A 19,050-nucleotide genomic window follows, 5' to 3' on the forward strand; every position below is an offset into this window, starting at 1 on the left:
GCAGAACGCAAGCCGGGCTGGGAAGTGATGGGCCAGCGGAAGGACAAGAAGATGGGAGGCTCTTTCTTGTCTGCCGAAGACGAGGCTGGCGTGGACTCTGCTCTAAAGAAGGAATTCCTGGCCTGCTGATGGACCCATAATGAACATGTGGCATAATTATAGCAGGGTGGGTTTTAGTGAATGTAGAAAATGGTAGTTTTATGGGTTTTAGAATTGTTTTAGTAGATTGACAACCTTTTATTACTTACACTTTAAGGGTGTTTTTATTTGTGCTCCCTGGCCTAGTAATAAACTGTTTCTGATCAGACCTGCTTCCTCTCTGTGCCCGTGGTATCTGACTCGCTTGCTCCCCCTTGTATTTTAAAGAATCTTTCTTTTTAGCGTGACATTCTGGCGCGACCGCTTTAGTGTTGCCGTGTTATATCTATCTCACTCATTTGGTTATTCCTGCGATTGTAAAACTGTAGTTTTAATAACACTTTATTAATAATTTTTTATTAATACTTTGTCTCTCAGTATATCTTTCCCTCATCAGTTCTTTTAAAAAAATTTTGATTTATTGAAATTTTCTTTATTGATTTAGAGGTCAAATCACAGGTGCTGAAAATCGGGCACAAAGATTTTTATTTTTTAAGTTAAAATGTATGTAAAATGTACATATAGCAGTAACAGGTTATGAATTTTTAAAGCTACAAAACCAACATATTGTATAGAAAGTCAAAATCTCCAGGCTTCGTGTTTTCGTCGATTCCTGTATGTGTGAATGGGGCCTGCTGTAGGCTGTCATGATTCACAAACTTCTGGCAACGTACAGTAATTATTCATGACAAATGACACCTACTGTGCGTGGGTGAGAGTACATCGAGTCATGTCGACATGTTTCAGCAAGCAAGCCGTCCGCTCGTCTGATTCTTTACACTGCTAATTTCGTGGTTTTTAGCAGGTTTTTCAGTTATGTTTCCACACATTGGATGGAGGTTTCATTTTTTTCTGATCAAACAGTCTTCTACAAAGCAACGCCTACATCAGGTTATGCTTGTACAGACTAACTAGTTGCTTGCAAACAGATGCCTCATACTGGTACTGAGGGCGCAGTGTAAAAGGCGTCAGAGGATTACACCGGAAGTTGGTTTTTGCTTTCAAAGTAAAGCTTCATTATAAACTATGATCAGATATAATAGTGTAAGATAAAAGTTGAGTCTTAAAAAGAACATTTAACAGTCTGGTTTATAGAGTAGATTGCTTGTATCACAATTAGCAGCCCTGCTGAATTCTTTGTTGTTGTTTTTTTATTGAGCTCTATATATATTCAGTCCAGCTGCCTGTTTTATTCTTGCATCCCTCCCACGCAGCGACGGTTGGAAATTATTTTGAAAACTGTTAACGGAAGTGGGATGTGAGGCGTAATAGCTGGTACTTGAACAGTGAGTGTTTTGCTTTACCTTCTGAGCAAGTGACAGGCACACGGGAGGAGGGAGAAGTTTTTTGTAGCTTTGCTTGCTCCTCTTCATCATGGAGACTCGGGCACATTTCACCCGTGAGGAAATTAACAGCACGGTGTGGGAAGTCCAGGAGAAATACACGCACCTGAAACAGATAGGGACCGGGGCTTACGGCTCGGTATGGTGAGTGATTTATCATTTACTGTGCACTGCAAGAAGTGTGTGTCGCATTTGGGGCTCATTCACGTTAGCTACACTGGCTGCACACAGTGTGTAGTGGGCCTGCGTTATATCCTGTACAGTCTAACATAGAGTGGTCGCACAATCAGTCAACTCATGTAGCAAGTAAGCACCTAGTGTCATATTATAGCACGACGACCACACAGCCCGTTATGTGGACCTTACAGTCTTATGTTTACCTGCAGTAGGAGTAGGAGTTATGATTGAAAGTCTGTATTAAAGATGGCCACTTTCCATTTTCATGGCATCATACAGTTACATACAGGATACAGTTAAACACCAGAATAACTGTTTACGTAAAAACGTGCAGCAATTTAAATGTTTTGTTTTCTCTTTTTTTGTTTTGGGTTCTTTTTTTTGTTGTTGATTTTTTTTAGCAATACAATTATTTTTGCAGGCTTACATAAAAATGGGGGATCGGGTGTCAAACCATTAAGGAAACTAGATACAGCCAACATCACTTATCATTGCATTTTTACAACCTCCCTGGTTTTTATTTGGCTAACTGGATGCATACAATCCCTGATTAGGGTTTCTAAAATAATTTCTGTTTGCACAGTTAGAATGCTTCAAGTTTAGTCATGTAGCTGCCTTCATAAAATGTTAATAACTGTAAAGAACCATTTGAGAAGAGCTATTCAGAAAGCTCTAAAGCCTATTATTATATTAATATGTCATGAGGGATAAAATGGCAAATGCTGGAACAGTGGCAGCTGTCAAACACACAAGGCCATTGCTACGTTTCATATTGCTGTCACGTAAGTGCTCTTAAGAATAACCAAAGGTCAATATATTTGAAGAAAAAAGCCAGCCTTTTGCCTTTTATCCATTATTGTGTACATTAACCCTTACGTTATTGTTGAAATCACTGATTTTCTTCACTGTCAAATGTGCCTTCCTAATGAACTTTACCACACAGTTGTTCTAACTTATTTTGACTAAAAATATAAACTCATAAATTATGACAGCACTTAGTTTAAATTAGACTAAATTTAAAGGGCCTTGAGGTGACAGTTGTTGTGATTTGGCACTATATACATACAATTGAAATGAACTGAATTAACGGATAAATCTTAGTAGGTAAAATTTTGAGAACCTAGATAAACGGCGAAAAAACTCTTTACTGACCTCAAAGCTCCTGTTGTCACAGCAGCAGTGTTCAGGCATGCTGACTAGGCTTTAAGCATAATAGTGTGGGAGTTATGATCTGTTAAAAAGCTCAAACTGGTCGACCTTTAAAAGAAGCAGCATCTCATGAACACCGTGAACATTATCTGAACCTACCTGTAAATGGAGGAGGGAAAGGAAATAACAAACAGAAGCACAGCCTGCAGTTTCATGTTTTTTTTAATTTTTTTTATTGTAGCTATTTGCTTGGCATGCATTAGCTGTTTCATGTAAAGCCGGCTGCAATATTTGACATTACTGCATCAGTGTTGTTCACAGCACACAGTGAAGTGTGCAGTGTGTGTTGGTGGATGCGGCTCCAAATAGCCTAACAAGCCTGTCCTCCTACGATTTGGTGCCCTGTAAACATGCACGTCAAGAGCTGCCAAACATTCACATATTGATAACTCTGTAAACCACAGACCACCACACATTTAGAGAACGAGTCCCACATACAGTATCTCGATCTCACATCATCTATGCTTTTGCTTTGTGTTTCATGCACGGCCTCTAAGTGTGACTGAAACCCCAAAAATAGACTATTCAGTCGTTTTCAAATGGTGAACATTATAGTGAGACTAAAAGGTCCAAGCAACAGCAGCCAGCTAATGACTTGTTACATTATCATTCCCAACAGCTCAGCACTAAATGAGAAGAATAAAGAAAAGGTGGCCATTAAAAAGCTCCACAGGCCTTTCCAGTCAGAGATCTTTGCTAAGAGGGCCTACCGAGAGCTCCGACTGCTCAAACACATGAAACATGAAAATGTGAGTAGACTATACACTATGCATACTCAGTCGCTTTTAGGAAGTTGTGTTTTTTGCATTGTAACAGCACTGTGATGCAGTAATATTCTGTAAATGAGCCATTGCTTGTATGTTTTAGTATTTGTCACCTGCTTCTTTCATTCCAACTAGGTGATAGGACTTATCGATGTGTTTACACCTGCCCTAAGCCTGGATGACTTCCAGGACTTGTGAGTATTCTTCATCTTATTAGCAAACCGCTCGGGGAAAGGCAGACAACACTTTAAATGATCTGCAGGTCCAAATGGACTGGTGCTTATGCAGCACTTTTCTAGTCTAATTAAGAATTCAAAGCACTTTTTACTACTAAAGCCTCAGTCACACACACACACACACACACACACACACACACACACACACACACACACACACACACACACACACACATTTATAAAAGCACTTTTTTCTATCCCTGAGCTCTTTTTTTATCATCAACAATTTTTATTTATTTCATTTTAAACTTCAATAACAGAACTTAAGGATAAATACATAAATAAATAGTTTAAAAAACAACAACAACAACAAAAAACAAAACCAAAACCAAAACAAAGGGAAGTTATCCTATTCTTTCTTCACACACCAATCCCCACACCACCACTCTGTCATTACTCCTCTGTTCTTCAAGTTACAGAAAGCCAGCTTGTAAAGGGGGACCAAATACAATCATATTGATGCAATTTGTCTAATAAACCATAAGTCACTTTTTCGTAAGACGCCAACTTAGCCATTGTCATTAGCCACTCTTCATAGGAAGGGGGGGTTCTTTTTCCGCCAATGCCTTAGCAGGACCCGTTTGGCCGTAGTAAGAGCCAAAATAATCCATCTTTTTGTATAACTGCGAAAATCTCCATCAGAAAGTTCTGTGGTTATACCAAGTTTGGACAGTTTTGGTGAGATACCAAATCTCCTTACCCTACCAAATTAGTTGTATTAAGATGATGACTGCACCCATGATATTTTATCTAATATTCCATTACACATTCCAGATAAGTATTTCAAAGATCTAGACTTTTTGATCTGGCAGTTTCTTTGGGGTAGCTCACTGCATCGTTTAAGTATTAAGAAACTTCAAGCGAGTGCAAAACAAGGTTTTTCATTGCCTAATTTCCAATGGTAATATTGGGTGATGAACGTGAAACAACTTAGAGCTTGGTTACCTACTGCACCAGTTAAACCCATCTGGTCCCACATAGAGACGGAAGTTGATGGTGGTATTTCTCCTTGGATGGAGCTGTTTGATACCAGTCATATCCCTAAGCTCTTTTCTAACATTTCCGCACACACTCAAATTGCAGTGGCTCCATCAGGGGTAATTGGGGGTTCAGTATCTTGCCCAAGGATACATCAACATACAGACTGGAGAAGGCGGGAATCAAAACACCAACCTTCTAATTGGTGGATGCTCTACTCTGCCTCCTGCCACAGTCGCCACATTAACATGGTGCACATGCTGTCAGAGATCTGTTTTTTCTCTTTAAGCACTCGACACTAAAACTCTTGGAGGAATGGAGTACTTGCAGAAAAAAATCTGTGGGGTTTTTCTAGTTTAGAGTGATTAGGGAAAGATTTTATAGTCAGGATCATATAAGATTACTCTGTGAGACATGTTGCGACATCTACTTGTAACGTTAAAGAAAAATATGACAACTTAATTCTTCTTTCACTTTCCAGGAAACATGTGAGCATGCCTGTGAAAGAGCCTTTCCCACACTGAAAGCACACTTTCTGTCTACCTTAAAGAGGACATATTGTCCTTTAATTGTCATGTATTATTCAGTGGGGGGTAATAATTATTTGATTCCCTACTGAATTTGTAAGTTTGCTCATTTACCAAGAAATGAACAACCTATAATTGTTATGGTAGTTTAATTTTAATGGAGACATTTGCTTTCTCACATGCACAGCTAAGATTTAAGCTGCTGCTGCATCACATGAGGAGACTCTAAAAAAGGTGGAAGAATATTTTATTTGGAAGTTATGTAAACATACGCAAGTCCACCAAGCTCCTTGGTCAAAGGGAGACAGGACAGATTACAGCACAGACAGGGTGTGGAAGTTAAGAGTAGGATGACTTGCTAAGGCAGTGTCGTATATCATGTTTGGACTGTTAGGCTGAGGTAATTACTTTACTCTCTGCCTCAGGGTTGTCTCACTGCACCTCTCTTCCTCTTTTTCCCCCCCCAGCTACCTGGTAATGCCTTACATGTTTACTGACCTGTCAAAGGTGCGGGGTCAACTCTCAGAAGACAAAGTCCAGTTTCTTGTCTACCAGATGCTTTGTGGACTCAGGGTGAGCCAAAGATGATCTCTACCAAACTTCAGAAATGAACTATATTTATATTCCAATGTAACTGTTTAACAGAGTCATGTCAGAATAATACTGTTGTATATGTTGTTCCAAAATTTATTGGACAAAGACGCGTTTTTTTGTAGTTAGCCTATGAGGTTTATGTACAACACCACTATGGCACCACCACCTCACCTTCATCTTCAGTTGCTAATTGGTTTATGGGGTCTTCCTATTTATATTCAATAACTTTAAAAAAAGCCTGCTGTGTTGGGTTGATATTAGGTGACTGACTTAGATGTCTACATTCTTTGCCTTAAGAAACTCCCATTTGTCTGATTAGTTCAGCAGAGTTTGGCTGAATCAGAGCAGAGAACATAGCCCTGTACACTTCAGAATTCATCCTGTTGTTTCTATCAGCAGACACATCATCAATAATCACTAATGGTCCAGTTTCAGTGGCAGACAGACAGAAGGACAGACAGATTGATGCATACTCTGTCAATTTCACAAGGGAAATTACTATGATACAGCTGCAGGATGAAGACTAAAAATATTATATTCTACAATTAAAAAAAACAACATTGTTAAAAATAAAAGTACCACAGGCCCAGAGTGAATACCCTATAATTTGAGGTAGTGCCAAAAAAATATATTTACAACAGTAATTTAAAAAAGGGAAATAAAAAGTTAAGATAAAGCAAAGTTAAATGACAAAAGATTGGGATTGTGCAAAAGTGGAAATGGCATTAATAATTCAGTTCAGTTCATTTTTATTTCAAACATTTCAAACATGTGCCTTCACAATCATTACAAAATATCATTCCATTATTGTTTGAAAAGGAGTAGGCAGAAGTATTTACTTATTTGTCCCTACCCCCTCAAGTTTTACCTCTCATTCATTTAATTTTTTTTAATTTTTTTTATTTTAGTCTTAAATTAAACAGACAACATGTGAAACAAAAGTAAAGCAAAACAAAACAAAACATACATAAATCAAAAACAAGAAAATTAGCAAGCCCCACCACAGTATAGTTTCTTTCATATGAAAAATACAGAATGTGTATATTTGCAGATACACAAGTTATGGAAAAACAAACAAACCAAAACAAAAAAACTAAAAAAGAACCACAACACCATTTACCAGCAACATTACCGTCCTGGGTTAACCCCGTTTTCTTCATTCTTATACTTATTTAAAATTAGGTTTTTATATTATTTCCCTCTTAAGTTATACCCACCTTCTCTTTCTATGAACAATTTGCAGATTTCTTTTGGAAGCAATTTATTTTCTTACTTTATATATTATTTGCGCTGTTTTAAGCTTCACCAAGTCTTGGAATTTAATAGCTTGCATTTTGACAAAGAGTGCATTTGTATGGTCCCTGTACCCCACATTATTTATTAATCTAACCTTTTCTGTATTATAGTTATTTTTTGTGTGTTACTTTTGTATGTGTTTCCCCAGACCTCTACACAGTAGCTCATATATGGCAGTAGTAAAGCACAGTATAAAATGTGCAGTGCTTTTTGATCCAACATATGCTTTGCTTTCCCCAGGACGGCAATGCCCCATGCCAGTTTCCCCCGAACATAAGTAATGTGTGGCTTCCAACAGAGCTTGTGGTCAATGATCACCCCAAGAAATTTTATTTCATTTAATCTTTCTAAATATACATTGTCAACACATATTTCTACTTTGATGTTTTTCTTTTGGTTTCCAAACAACATAAATTTGGATTTATCTAGATTCAATGATAATTTATTTATATCAAACCACTTCTTTAATATCGTTAATTCCTGTGTGATCATCTCCAAAACCTGTGGCAATTCCACACCTGAACACAGTATATTTGTGTCATCTGCAAATATTACAAACTTTAAAATCTCCGATACTCTGCAGATATCATTTAAGTACATAATAAACATTTTTGGACCCAGTACTGAACCTTGAGGTACTCCACAAGCTATATCCATCAAATTAGATTTATATTCATTTATTTGTACATATTGTTGCCTATTCCCTACATAGCTTTTTAACCAGTCCAAAACCACTCCCCTAAACCCGTACTTTTCCAGTTTTTTTTAATAGAATTTCATGATTAACAGTATCAAATGCCTCTTATTATCCATACATTCCATTATCTTTTCCATTAAATCTATCAGTGCCAAAGCTGTTGATCGGTTGCTTGTGAACCCATACTGACTATCTGTCATTAATTCATATTTTTCCACAAAACTGTCAAATCTTTTTATGAAGAGTTTTTCCAGTATCTTAGAGAACTGTAGTGTATACAATACAGAAATGTATGAGTGGAATCTGTCCTGATAGGTGTGTCATTCTGACCCAAAAAATGTTTGTCCAGAATTTTTACAGGCTCTATATGTTTTCTGGCAAAGTGTAACCTGACACAAATGTTCTTAAGTCTAGTGGTGTACAATTTGTTGCAAAATCTCTGTATTTCCAATCATGAGGGATTTTCTTGATTATCCACTTTTAAAAAATGATACAGCTGATTTCTCACAAGTTTTCTTGACTTGGCTCAATGTTGTGAAGCTGTTTTCAGCCTCATGTTGGCCTCTGTCACTTGGGCTATCGTGTTTAAAATGAGAGTGAAAAGCTGTGAAATACAAATTCAACTAAATCAATGTCACATGTTATTTCAAGCCTCACCTGGGATAAAGTTGCTTATGATTCAACTGTCAATTTGGTTAGAGCCTCAGAATATGGAGGACTGTGTATAAACAATGCTTTAATTCCTAAACAGTTAATGCAACACTTCTTTCAAACCCTTTGGATTAAAGCTGAAAGACTGCAATCACATGTTTTGCTATTTATTAATAATAAAAGATATAATAACAGATTATTAATAATTATCATAAATATTTCATGATTAGGATTTACATGACTGTATGTATCATGTAGCACATACTTACAGAGAAATTACAGGAGAGTTAGCCTTTTTTGCTTTAAATTAGTCAATGAAACACACAATGCAATGGATATAATTATTAACAAACCTAGTTATTAATTAAAAGGTATTTGCTGTGTGGCCAAACAGTTATTCATCAAACTCCTCTAATAAAACTTTACTTTGAATTTAGCCTAACTAGGCCTGGTAAAAACTGACAACGTAAACTAAAGTGTTCCTGCTCTGTTTATTCCTTTGCAGTACATTCATAAGGCTGGGATTATCCACAGGGTAAGTACAACTCATTGTCCCATTACAGGAAGCTGAGCTGTTTTGGGAGTACCTTTTTTCCTGTTTTATGATAAGTTGACTTTTTCAGGTTATTGTCAATAATAATAATGATAACTTTATCTATATAGCACTGTTAAAAATCTGTATCACAATGTGCTTCACCAGTGTAACACAATAAACAAAGCACTGCACAAAATAAAAAAATGAAAAATTTCCGATCAATAATCTGTAGCGAGAAATAGGCGACTTCCTCAGGTCGGAGGAAGTGACTCACTTCTCCGACCTGATTTCCTCAGACTCAGACTGTAATCTGTGCAGGATTTTGTACCGCACAATGTTATGACTCAGATTGCAGATTTGGTATTCCTCATGTTCTTTGGAAATATATTTTGTAATTCATTTGTTAAGCAGTCAGATGAAAGCGTGCCCAAACAGGTAGGATGACTTAACTCCTCTAATGCGTGTGCATGTCTGGAGCTGTTAGGTCACACCCTTTAACTCCAGTTCCAAGGCGTCAAAGACCTGTCGGTAAAGTAAGAGCCACTTTTGGCTTCCTTATTCAGACTGGGTTGCTAAAGCAAGTAGCTCCCCATGTTTGGTGCGGCAGATTTTTATTTTCTTCGTGACACAGCCCCAGAGGGATGTGTGTCCACTCCTGAGTTCAAACCAGGGATCTTTGGCTTGTTAGACAAATGTGCAAATCACTACACTGTGAAGTGTTACCCGGCTGTTACTCCTATAACGCTTAAAGCAGATAAATTTTTATCAACACCTACTGACAGTGATACACTTCTCACACCTTATGTTGCAGCACTAACTGCAGAGTTGAGGCAGTGTGTCTTATAGTCATCTTGAAGTTGAGTCACGATATTGAAGTCCTTGTTTTAAGTCCCCACAACATTCTTGTGTTTGAGTTCAGCTGAGCCATGTGAGACCACAGGAAGCACGTGCACTAAAGCTCTTACTGGCTCTAGTAAGCGCCTGTGGTCCAATCACTGTAATTTCTTCTTAATTACCATTTGGACTAAGTAACCGTCATTCGACTCATTTTCTCTAACAGGATCTTAAGCCTGGAAACTTGGCTGTTAATCAAGACTGTGAACTAAAGGTATGTACTTTCTGCATTACTGCATATGAGAAGCAGTGAGATGATAGGGCAGCACCGGCAGCAGACACAGTAGGACTCAGCAGTCGATGTAATTAACAATATACAGGAGGTAGAAGAAGAAGTTCATTTACATACAGTTGTGCAAACCTACTCGAAATAATCCTGAAACGATAGAATCATTTGTTATTGTTTATATGAGATTGCCATATATATGTATGCAATATTTTATGTGTTTCATTAAAAGTAAACAGCCTGTGAGACACTAAGTACATGTTTGAGATTGTCATCCGTTTCATTGCTGCTGATACAGATCCTGGACTTTGGGCTGGCTCGCAGTACTGATGCTGAAATGACAGGCTACGTGGTGACCCGTTGGTACCGGGCGCCTGAGGTCATTCTGAACTGGATGCACTACACTCAGACTGGCAAGACAATTGTAGCTGTTACATATTCTTTCCCACCGTTCTCTCTGTCGTCTAGAGTTGACCTCTTGGTGCTGTGACCATTTGTTGTTTGTTACGTGAAAACGTCTCGACACTCCAGCTTTCATTGTTGCATGTATGGTTCTTCAAGGGTCAGCAACTTTTGTAATCCTGTTCCTAGTTCCTGACAAATATTTGAAGTTGCATGGATGTCATCTTGAGAAAAAAGAAATGTTTGGGGGTTTTTTTCTCCTCTTAATCTGTTGACACAGATGGTCTGACAGAGCTGAGACTCAATGACAGAACTGTCACTGCAAACCCAGGATTTATGTTCCTTTAGGAGATAGGGGTTTTTCATTTTGTACATAGCATCCACAGAGTGGAGTGTAGCTGCGAAAGCAGCTCTGACAAGTTTAGGATAGTATTACTCACTGAATATTCCCCCTTTCAAAGCACACAACATATTCAGCTCTCTGCTGTGAATAGGAACTGTGCTCTGGCATATAAATGCCACCTTCCTCATTCCTGCTGCACTCAGCTAAACTTATAACCCTCTTGGTGTTATGTATTCTTCATGATTTCTCACTAATGTTACTTTCCTTTGGTGTTTCTTGTAGTGGACATCTGGTCTGTGGGCTGCATAATGGCAGAAATGATCAATGGAAAGACCCTCTTCAAAGGAAAAGATTGTATCTTTTCTTCAGCTTGGTCCATTTACTAAACTTTACCAGCCTGTGTGATAAATAATAAGTTGAATAATGAATGTCAGTATGCAAAGAGAAAGGTATCAAGCACACTTTGTGAAATCCCTTTAAAGCTTTAATATCGCTTTATTAAACCACTGTAATAATATAGGAGATGGAAAGGTGCTTGATGACAAGCTCTATAAAGACACAAAATCAAGCACAAGAGGCAGTTACAGTATATTAATACAGAGCAAAAGCGGCATATTTCCCGAGTCAATTTTTTTCCCCCTACCTTGTTATAAATGCTCCTGCGTTTGTTATATTTCTCTTTTATGTTCTTATTTTGCTTCTGATGCAACGAACTGATTTATAGCTCTGCTAGGAAATAAAGACATCACAGGTCTTTCTGTGATGTCTTTTTCCTTTATTATTCTGTTTTGCATGCCTGCTTCATATCTCTATGTTCTGCTCACTGAACCACGAATGTAAGAGTAAAAATCCTTGATTCTAATCTGTTTGCTATAAGACATGGACCAGCTGACTCAGATCATGAAAGTAACTGGTGTGCCCGGGCCAGAGTTCATCCAAAAGCTGGACACTCCAGAGGTAGGAAGAACAGTCATAAATATGCAGTTATGCACTAGGAGTACTATCTGCACAGAAAATTTTTACAAATGTCCATTGCCTTTAATGTTAAACATTTTTTTATAAGTGATTTCTCTCAGAGTGAGCATTAAAAAAGCATCATATCTCAGAAAGCATTTGAGCTGTGGTGCACTAGATCCTAAACTGAAACCCATGAAATTAGCATACAAAGTGAAAGTTCCACCGACAGCCCTCTGAGGTAGAAATGTACAGCATACTGCAACCTACAGTGACATACGGGAAATTTTGCCAGACTCTCATGTCCTTTTTTTCTTTACCAGATGTGAGTAGTTAAAATCTAGAAATTGTCCTGAGGGTGGCACTAGAGGAACAGTCAGGGCATTAATAAAAGCCTATAGTAGGATGCATTAATAGGAAGGAAGTTAAGGCTTTTGGAAAGTCCTGTTTTGCAACTCTATAGGATTTTATAAATGGCCTTAGACTTGTTTCAGCACAATGCTAACAAGATGGCTCACATGCACAAGTGACGAATTGAATATACAGTTCCATCTTTGGAAGTCATATTTGCACAAGGACTATGTAGCTGTATATGAGTATGAAATCAAATATAGTTCTATCTTTGGATTTATTTCATTTTTGCAAGGTTAATAACAAACTATTCAGTTTTACAAAATAACAACATGAAACAATCAGCCTGTCTTTGATAAATGAAGACCTTTTTTATTATTTCATTTTGTAATCACAGTTAAACTAAATCATTGTTGCCATACTTAAAGATTGAATAAAAAATATTCTGTGTCTGGGTATTTGTGTTTGATATCTTAAAACAGGCCAGAAATTATGTCAAGGGCCTTCCTCGATATCCCCGAAAAGACTTCTCAATGTTGTTTCCCAGAGCTAGTGCACATGGTGAGATGCACCTTTTTTTCCCCACATTTTTATTCTTTTTTTAAATCACACTTTTTGTTTCTTTCTTTGGTGTTTTTCTTCTTTGTATGGCTATAATTCGAAAAGTCATTCATGATACCCTGTTAATGAAAGCTTTTCCATTTTCTGGCCTGCTAAGTGATAAATATTCACTTACTTTTTCAGTTTCATGGTTTTTGTATCGTAGTAAACTGGTGCATTATTCCACACTGCTGACCTTTTGTAGGCGTTGATCTGCTGGAGAAGATGCTTGTTCTGGATGGAGATGAGAGGCCCACAGCGGAACTAGCTCTAGAGCACCCATATTTTGACAACTTGCGGGACCCCGATGATTTCCCCAAACCACTGCCATATGATGACAGTCATGACAACGACACATTGTCCCTAGATGAATGGAAGCGTAAGTGGAAATCTTACTATGATAATCATGTCTCTATGTCTTCTCCCTAACTCCTCCTACATGTGTTAAACAATCTGAATGAAACTTACTGTGTAGACTGCCTTGGGTACCAGGATTATCAACATCTATATAAAACTTTTGGGAATTATTTTCATAACACTCAAATCTTTACAAATCCGTGTGCTGATCTCAAAACGAATGGTGATATTACGTCTATGTTACGTATGTGTTTTTGTTTGTAACTCATTTTTGCTAACCAATTTTTAATGCAGTGGCTCTTGGGGGCCACAGGAATATAGTGCCTGGCAAAATAGTGCCTGTTGTTGGTTTTTGTCTTATACAATGAATACATGGCTTGCAAAGAATAATAATAATAAATATATGTATACATTATGGATTGGGGGTTTTTTTGTTTTCTAACTATACGCGGTGATAATAAAGATAAAAAGATTAATATTAATAAATGAACATAATGCCATCATATATTTTAAATAATGTACTTGATTTAAGTTGACACCCCGTTCCCTCTTTTTATTTTTTTATTTTTACACAGGATTGTGTTTCAGGGAGGTGAAAAGCTTTGTGCCATTCCCACGGCGGGACTCCAAGAGGAAAAACACTCTGACCATGTCTCCATGATCTGATGAATGTCATGTAATTACTGATGCCCCAAACAACAAGCATACAACCAATTGTGCCCTTGTATATTCTAAGCCTGGATTCATCATATATCTTTTACTCAGTTATATAAATATAAAGCGCTATATAAATCCAATCCATTATTATTATTATTAGTTAATATCCTGAATCAGTGTTCAAAAGAGTAAAACTGTATCATCCCCTTTTTTACGTAATGTGCAACTGTTTCCTAAATGTAGCTTGTTCATAGTGTTACACATTTCCTGTCAGTGGATTTTGGTGTGGATTTATTGTAACTAAATGCTACAAGTTTTCTTGTAAGATTTACTGCAATGTTGTTTTCCAATTAAAAAATTCAACATGATGTGGCCTTTCTCATTTGCACAGGAGGCAGCTGAGTTGAATCATCTGTGACATTGCTTGAATATACACTGGACAGGGTTGGTACATTAAGAGACTGTATGTGTATTCATGTATTATGAATATTGTTTCACAATGCAAGATAAATATGTATTTTAAAACACGTTCTTGACAGTAATTAATGATGGCGCACCTCTGTGCACATGCTTTGTATATCCAAAGTGACTGGACACATGTACGTTAGTAAATCGTCCAAATATTGTTGATACTCGGGTTTAAATGAAAAACTACACTTTTCACTGACCCTGTGATCTCGCGCGCGAAAATCGTGGTCTAGTGACGTCAGGGGGGATGGCTAAACTTGTCTCGTTTGACTGTTGTCAAGGTAGCCCACAGGTTGCTCGAAAAAGGAAGCGAGACAGTTCTCTCTCAAAATAAATAAATGTAATCGCGTTGGAATGCGATATTCCGACTTTTATATCAGACAAGCTCTACAAATGGCATGTGGTACATCTAAATCAGATAACGCATAAATAAAGCAATAAGCATTGTAAGTACAAGCATGAGAAAGAGTATCCCAACCCCAGATACTACTATTTTTCCTTAGATTGCAATGCAGTGAAATACTCTTAAAAGGACATGTTAGATGGGGAAAAGGGTAGATGACATAAGTAGGTGTTATTCAGAGTCGTGTTTGTGGCAGAAGAAAATGCACTCGTTCAATCTTGGACATTATTTTGAAATCTAACCGGAAGTCTTATTATGTTGGGTGATGTCGGTTTAGCTTACTCTGGGCTCCAAATTGCTAGCCAACTAGCCGAAGGAGGCTAGTATTCCTCCTTCTCTTAAAATTGGGCCGACAGTAGGGCTTTCTCATATTTTAATGTAGATATATTACTTTTGTTCTCAGTGAGCCGTTGGGATTGACTGCGTGCCTTCCAAGTGCCGTGCTGTGAAGAAACGGAAGCGCTGAAAAATAGCGAAATATACCGGCTATACCAGCAAACTGTGGATTGCTAACGGTAGCTATTAGCTTGGGGAGTATAGCAAGTAAGCCGCCTGGCTAGGCAACCATTACAGCAAAAGCGGCTTCAACCCACCGGGGCTGTCGAGTTACTCCTGTCAGTCAGTTGCCATAATTGGTAAGATGGCATACATTTGCCATTTTACTACCCTTTTGTGATCATTGACAGGCTTAAAAGTTTTAGCTAGTAAGGATTTTTTGTGTCATGCACCTTGTCAATGTTTAAAAATATCAGACAAGCTAACGTTAGTACTACCCAGCTTATAAAGTTAGCAGGCTAGCCTGCTTATAGACTCTCGGCACTTTCATGTTAGTGCCGTTACATTACGCTGTTGTTCTTATACCGACACGATGAAATGAAACCCACTGCATCAATCGTACAAAATCAACAACTGTTAAAAATTAAACAGTAGAAAATCTTTGGACAGTGTTTTTAAAACTGTAAATATGGCTGACATTTTTACTCCTGAAATAAGGACACCGCTCTGTTGAGGCTCTAGGATCCTTGAATCTGATTGGCTCTGAGTCGGATCATTTAAGCTTTCCCGAAAGCTGATTGGATTTGACCGCTGTGTTGGGTCAAGCCGTGATAGCAGATGCCAGCAGTTATTAACATATAGTCGAGAATAATCTACACAAGATTTTACTGGCCATGTGTGTTTTGTCAGTAAAGTCTGCTGCTCGGCAGCTAACGTAGTCATTACAGTGGTTTGTTCTGTTAGCTTTTGTTAGCTTTTGTAGGTGACTAAGAGTTTTGAGTTTAGATATGACGGACTGTTTTTACCACAGGTGCTACAGCCTAATATCACCACAGTATTATGTAATGTACGTCGAAGGACTATTTCAATGAGTTAATATGGAAAGAACTTTAGCCACTTGGGCATTAGTGAAGTATTGAGACAGCAGAACATAAGTATAGGTAGAAAATGGGTAATGACAGCTAGTACAGCATAGACTCATAATAATAAGAAATGTTATGATTGGGATTGGCATTGGGAATTGAGCTTATGATATATATTTCTTCTGAGTGAGAACGCTGGTGTCGTATTTGAATGTTGCATCCCTAAATGCTAATAGAAATTTGTTTTTATGTTGGCTGTTTTTTATAGTTAGTGTTCTTATTTTATTTCCTTTTCTAACCAACAGGAGGAAAAGTGTGATTGGTGGCCTATGAGGAAGCCACGTCGAAAAGGCCAAGTGGCCGGAGGAGGTGGAGATGTGAGAAAGTCAAATGGGACATTTGGCGGGCGTGGGGGGGCCCGTCAACGATCACCATCCCCCTACAGCCTAAAAGCTTCTCCAAGCAGAGAAACGTTGACATATGCCCAGGCCCAGAAGGTGGTTGAAGTGGAACTAGAAGGTAGGCTTCACCGAATTTCTATTCTGGAGCCTTTGGAAGTCATTACTGAAGATGAGATGATGGCTCAGGACATTAGTGAGTGTAACAGCAACAAGGAGAACAGTGAGCAGTCATCACCTCCCACCAGCAGTGCCCAAACAGCCCGCAAACCTGTCACACCACGAAGCCGCAGGAAAGACCCCAAATGTTCCTCTAATAAGTCGCCACCATCCTCCAAGAACAGTTGCCCCAATTCTCATCCGCCATCACCGGAAAAGCTAAACAAATCACAGTATCATCACATGACCCTTCCTGAACCTAAGTTTCGAGTGCTGGAAACCTTTACGCCAGTTGAGGCCCCTCCTCTGCCAGCAGCATATTATCGTTATATTGAAACCTCAGCTGAGGAGGAAACTGAGGCAGAATATGACATGGACGAAGAGGACACTGCCTGGCTGGAGATGGTCAACGCTGATCGGACATCAGAGGGTTGCTCAACTGTCTCAGCAGAAACGTTTGAGCGGCTGGTGGACCGATTGGAGGAGGAGGCATATCTGGAAGCCCGAAGCCGAGCGCCTTCTCAAAGCACTATTGATGATGATGCCTTCTGCTGCGTGTGCCTGGATGACGAGTGCCTCAACAGCAACGTCATCCTCTTCTGTGACTCCTGCAACCTGGCTGTGCACCAGGAATGTTACGGAGTGCCCTACATCCCTGAGGGTCAGTGGCTATGCCGCTGCTGCCTTCAGTCCCCTCAGAAACCTGTTGACTGTGTTCTGTGTCCAAACCGTGGCGGCGCATTCAAGCAAACGAGTGATGGCCGCTGGGCACATGTAGTCTGTGCTATATGGATCCCCGAGGTCTGCTTTGCTAACACAGTATTTCTGGAACCAGTGGAAGGAGTTAATAACATTCCCCCAGCACGATGGAAACTGACTTGCTGCCTGTGTAAGCAGAAGGGTCGTGGTGCATCTATTCAGTGTCATAAAGCCAACTGTTACACTGCATTTCATGTTACATGCGCTCAGCGTGCTGGGCTCTTTATGAAGATAGAACCTGTGCGAGAAACAAACATTAACGGGACTATGTTCTCGGTTAAGAAGACTGCTTTCTGTGAGGCCCATTCTCCGCCAGGACAAGAGACTGGGTCAGATGATGAGAGTGAGGGACGAGTGGTGGGCAGCAGAGGGAGGGCGAGCAGAGGACGGAGTGCCTACACTGAGGGTCCGACAACACCGAAAAAAGGCAGAAAGTCTGACGATGATGCCAAGACGGATAAAAAGAAGGGGAAAAAGAATTCAGACTCAACATCCCAACACACAGCATCACCACAAGTGACAGTGCCTCAGATACCGACGAGCAGGTTAGGTTGTTTTTTTTTTGTTTTGTTTTTTTCCCTTTTTTCCCCAAAATAAGATTGTCTTCTGCAGTTAGCTTGAACATCTGATAAAACAAAGTTTATCAAAAGCAGCAAATTGTTGGAGATTTTTTGATCTAGTTGATATTTCAAATAACCATAATTCACACGTTCTACAGTGAGAAGCCTGAATTGATGTTTGCCATATTGATAGTAACATAATACTGCATTTCCTTCTGTTATATAGGCTGAATATCATCTGTAAAGGAATTATTCTGCAGAAGAAAAATCAGTTCATGCAGAGGCTTTATAAATACTGGTTATTAAAACGACAGTCGAGGAACGGTGTGCCGCTGGTTCGGCGTTTGCACTCTAACATCCAGTCCCAAAGGAATACTGAACAGGTAAGAGCACAGAAATGAAGCCTTAACACTCTGTAGCTGTTTTTCTAAAATCATTGTTTGCCTTTAAATATGTTTTGATGTTTAATATGTTTAAATATAGTTTGTAGAAGCTTTAAAATGAATTGTACTTTATAGCCTGAAGTGGATGAGAAGATTTCTGCAGCAAGAGACACACTGAGATATTGGCAGAAGCTTCGCCACGACCTTGAAAAAGCCAGACTTCTAGTGGAGCTCATCCGCAAGAGAGAGAAACTCAAACGAGAGCAGGTAACTTACAAAGATGAACCACCCTCACTGGTTTACATGCTTCATATTTAACGCTGTCAGTTCATCGTGTAAATTTTGAATTAAAAAAAAAAAAAAATGTTGGCAAAACGAAGATCTGAAGTACCTTCAAAATGCAGTTACCTAAATAGTTCTCCAGTGTAATCTTTAGTTCTGTTATGTTTGGGTAATCTGCTTTTTCTTGGCCTGTCCTATAGCGTGTGTATTGTATGTTGGCATGTCTTTGCCACATGATAATAAACAGGTGGCTGCTATAAACTGATAGGGAGGCAGAGCCGAAAGGAAAGCTATTCATACAGTGGGGCAAAAAAGTATTTAGTCAGCCACCGATTGTGCAAGTTCCCCCAC

The 19,050-nt window shown here is 38.8% G+C and overlaps 2 protein-coding genes across 2 annotated transcripts in view; both read left to right on the forward strand.

Annotated features, from left to right (window-relative positions):
* The first annotated feature begins 1,391 nt into the window (after window positions 1–1,391).
* Window positions 1,392–14,297, forward strand: mapk13 (mitogen-activated protein kinase 13). The gene is made up of 12 exons (XM_005730815.1): window positions 1,392–1,625; window positions 3,487–3,616; window positions 3,767–3,825; window positions 5,840–5,945; window positions 9,116–9,145; window positions 10,206–10,253; window positions 10,564–10,678; window positions 11,293–11,364; window positions 11,888–11,967; window positions 12,798–12,876; window positions 13,121–13,294; window positions 13,848–14,297. Exons 1-12 carry the CDS (start codon window positions 1,513–1,515, stop codon window positions 13,931–13,933), a joined length of 1,092 nt encoding a protein of 363 aa, XP_005730872.1. The 5' UTR covers window positions 1,392–1,512; the 3' UTR covers window positions 13,934–14,297.
* Window positions 14,298–15,075: 778 nt separating this feature from the next.
* Window positions 15,076–19,050, forward strand: part of brpf3b (bromodomain and PHD finger containing, 3b) — a 12,603-nt gene continuing 8,628 nt past the window's right edge. The window contains exons 1-4 of the mRNA XM_005730816.1: window positions 15,076–15,435; window positions 16,464–18,019; window positions 18,261–18,417; window positions 18,553–18,684. Of these exons, the coding sequence (XP_005730873.1) occupies window positions 16,488–18,019; window positions 18,261–18,417; window positions 18,553–18,684 (1,821 nt within the window). The 5' untranslated portion in view covers window positions 15,076–15,435; window positions 16,464–16,487. The remainder of the gene's footprint in view (window positions 15,436–16,463; window positions 18,020–18,260; window positions 18,418–18,552; window positions 18,685–19,050) is intronic.

The sequence above is a fragment of the Pundamilia nyererei genome, unplaced genomic scaffold, assembly GCF_000239375.1.
Source record: "Pundamilia nyererei isolate P.nyererei 1_Seehausen unplaced genomic scaffold, PunNye1.0 scaffold00039, whole genome shotgun sequence".
NCBI classification, from domain to species: domain Eukaryota; kingdom Metazoa; phylum Chordata; class Actinopteri; order Cichliformes; family Cichlidae; genus Pundamilia; species Pundamilia nyererei.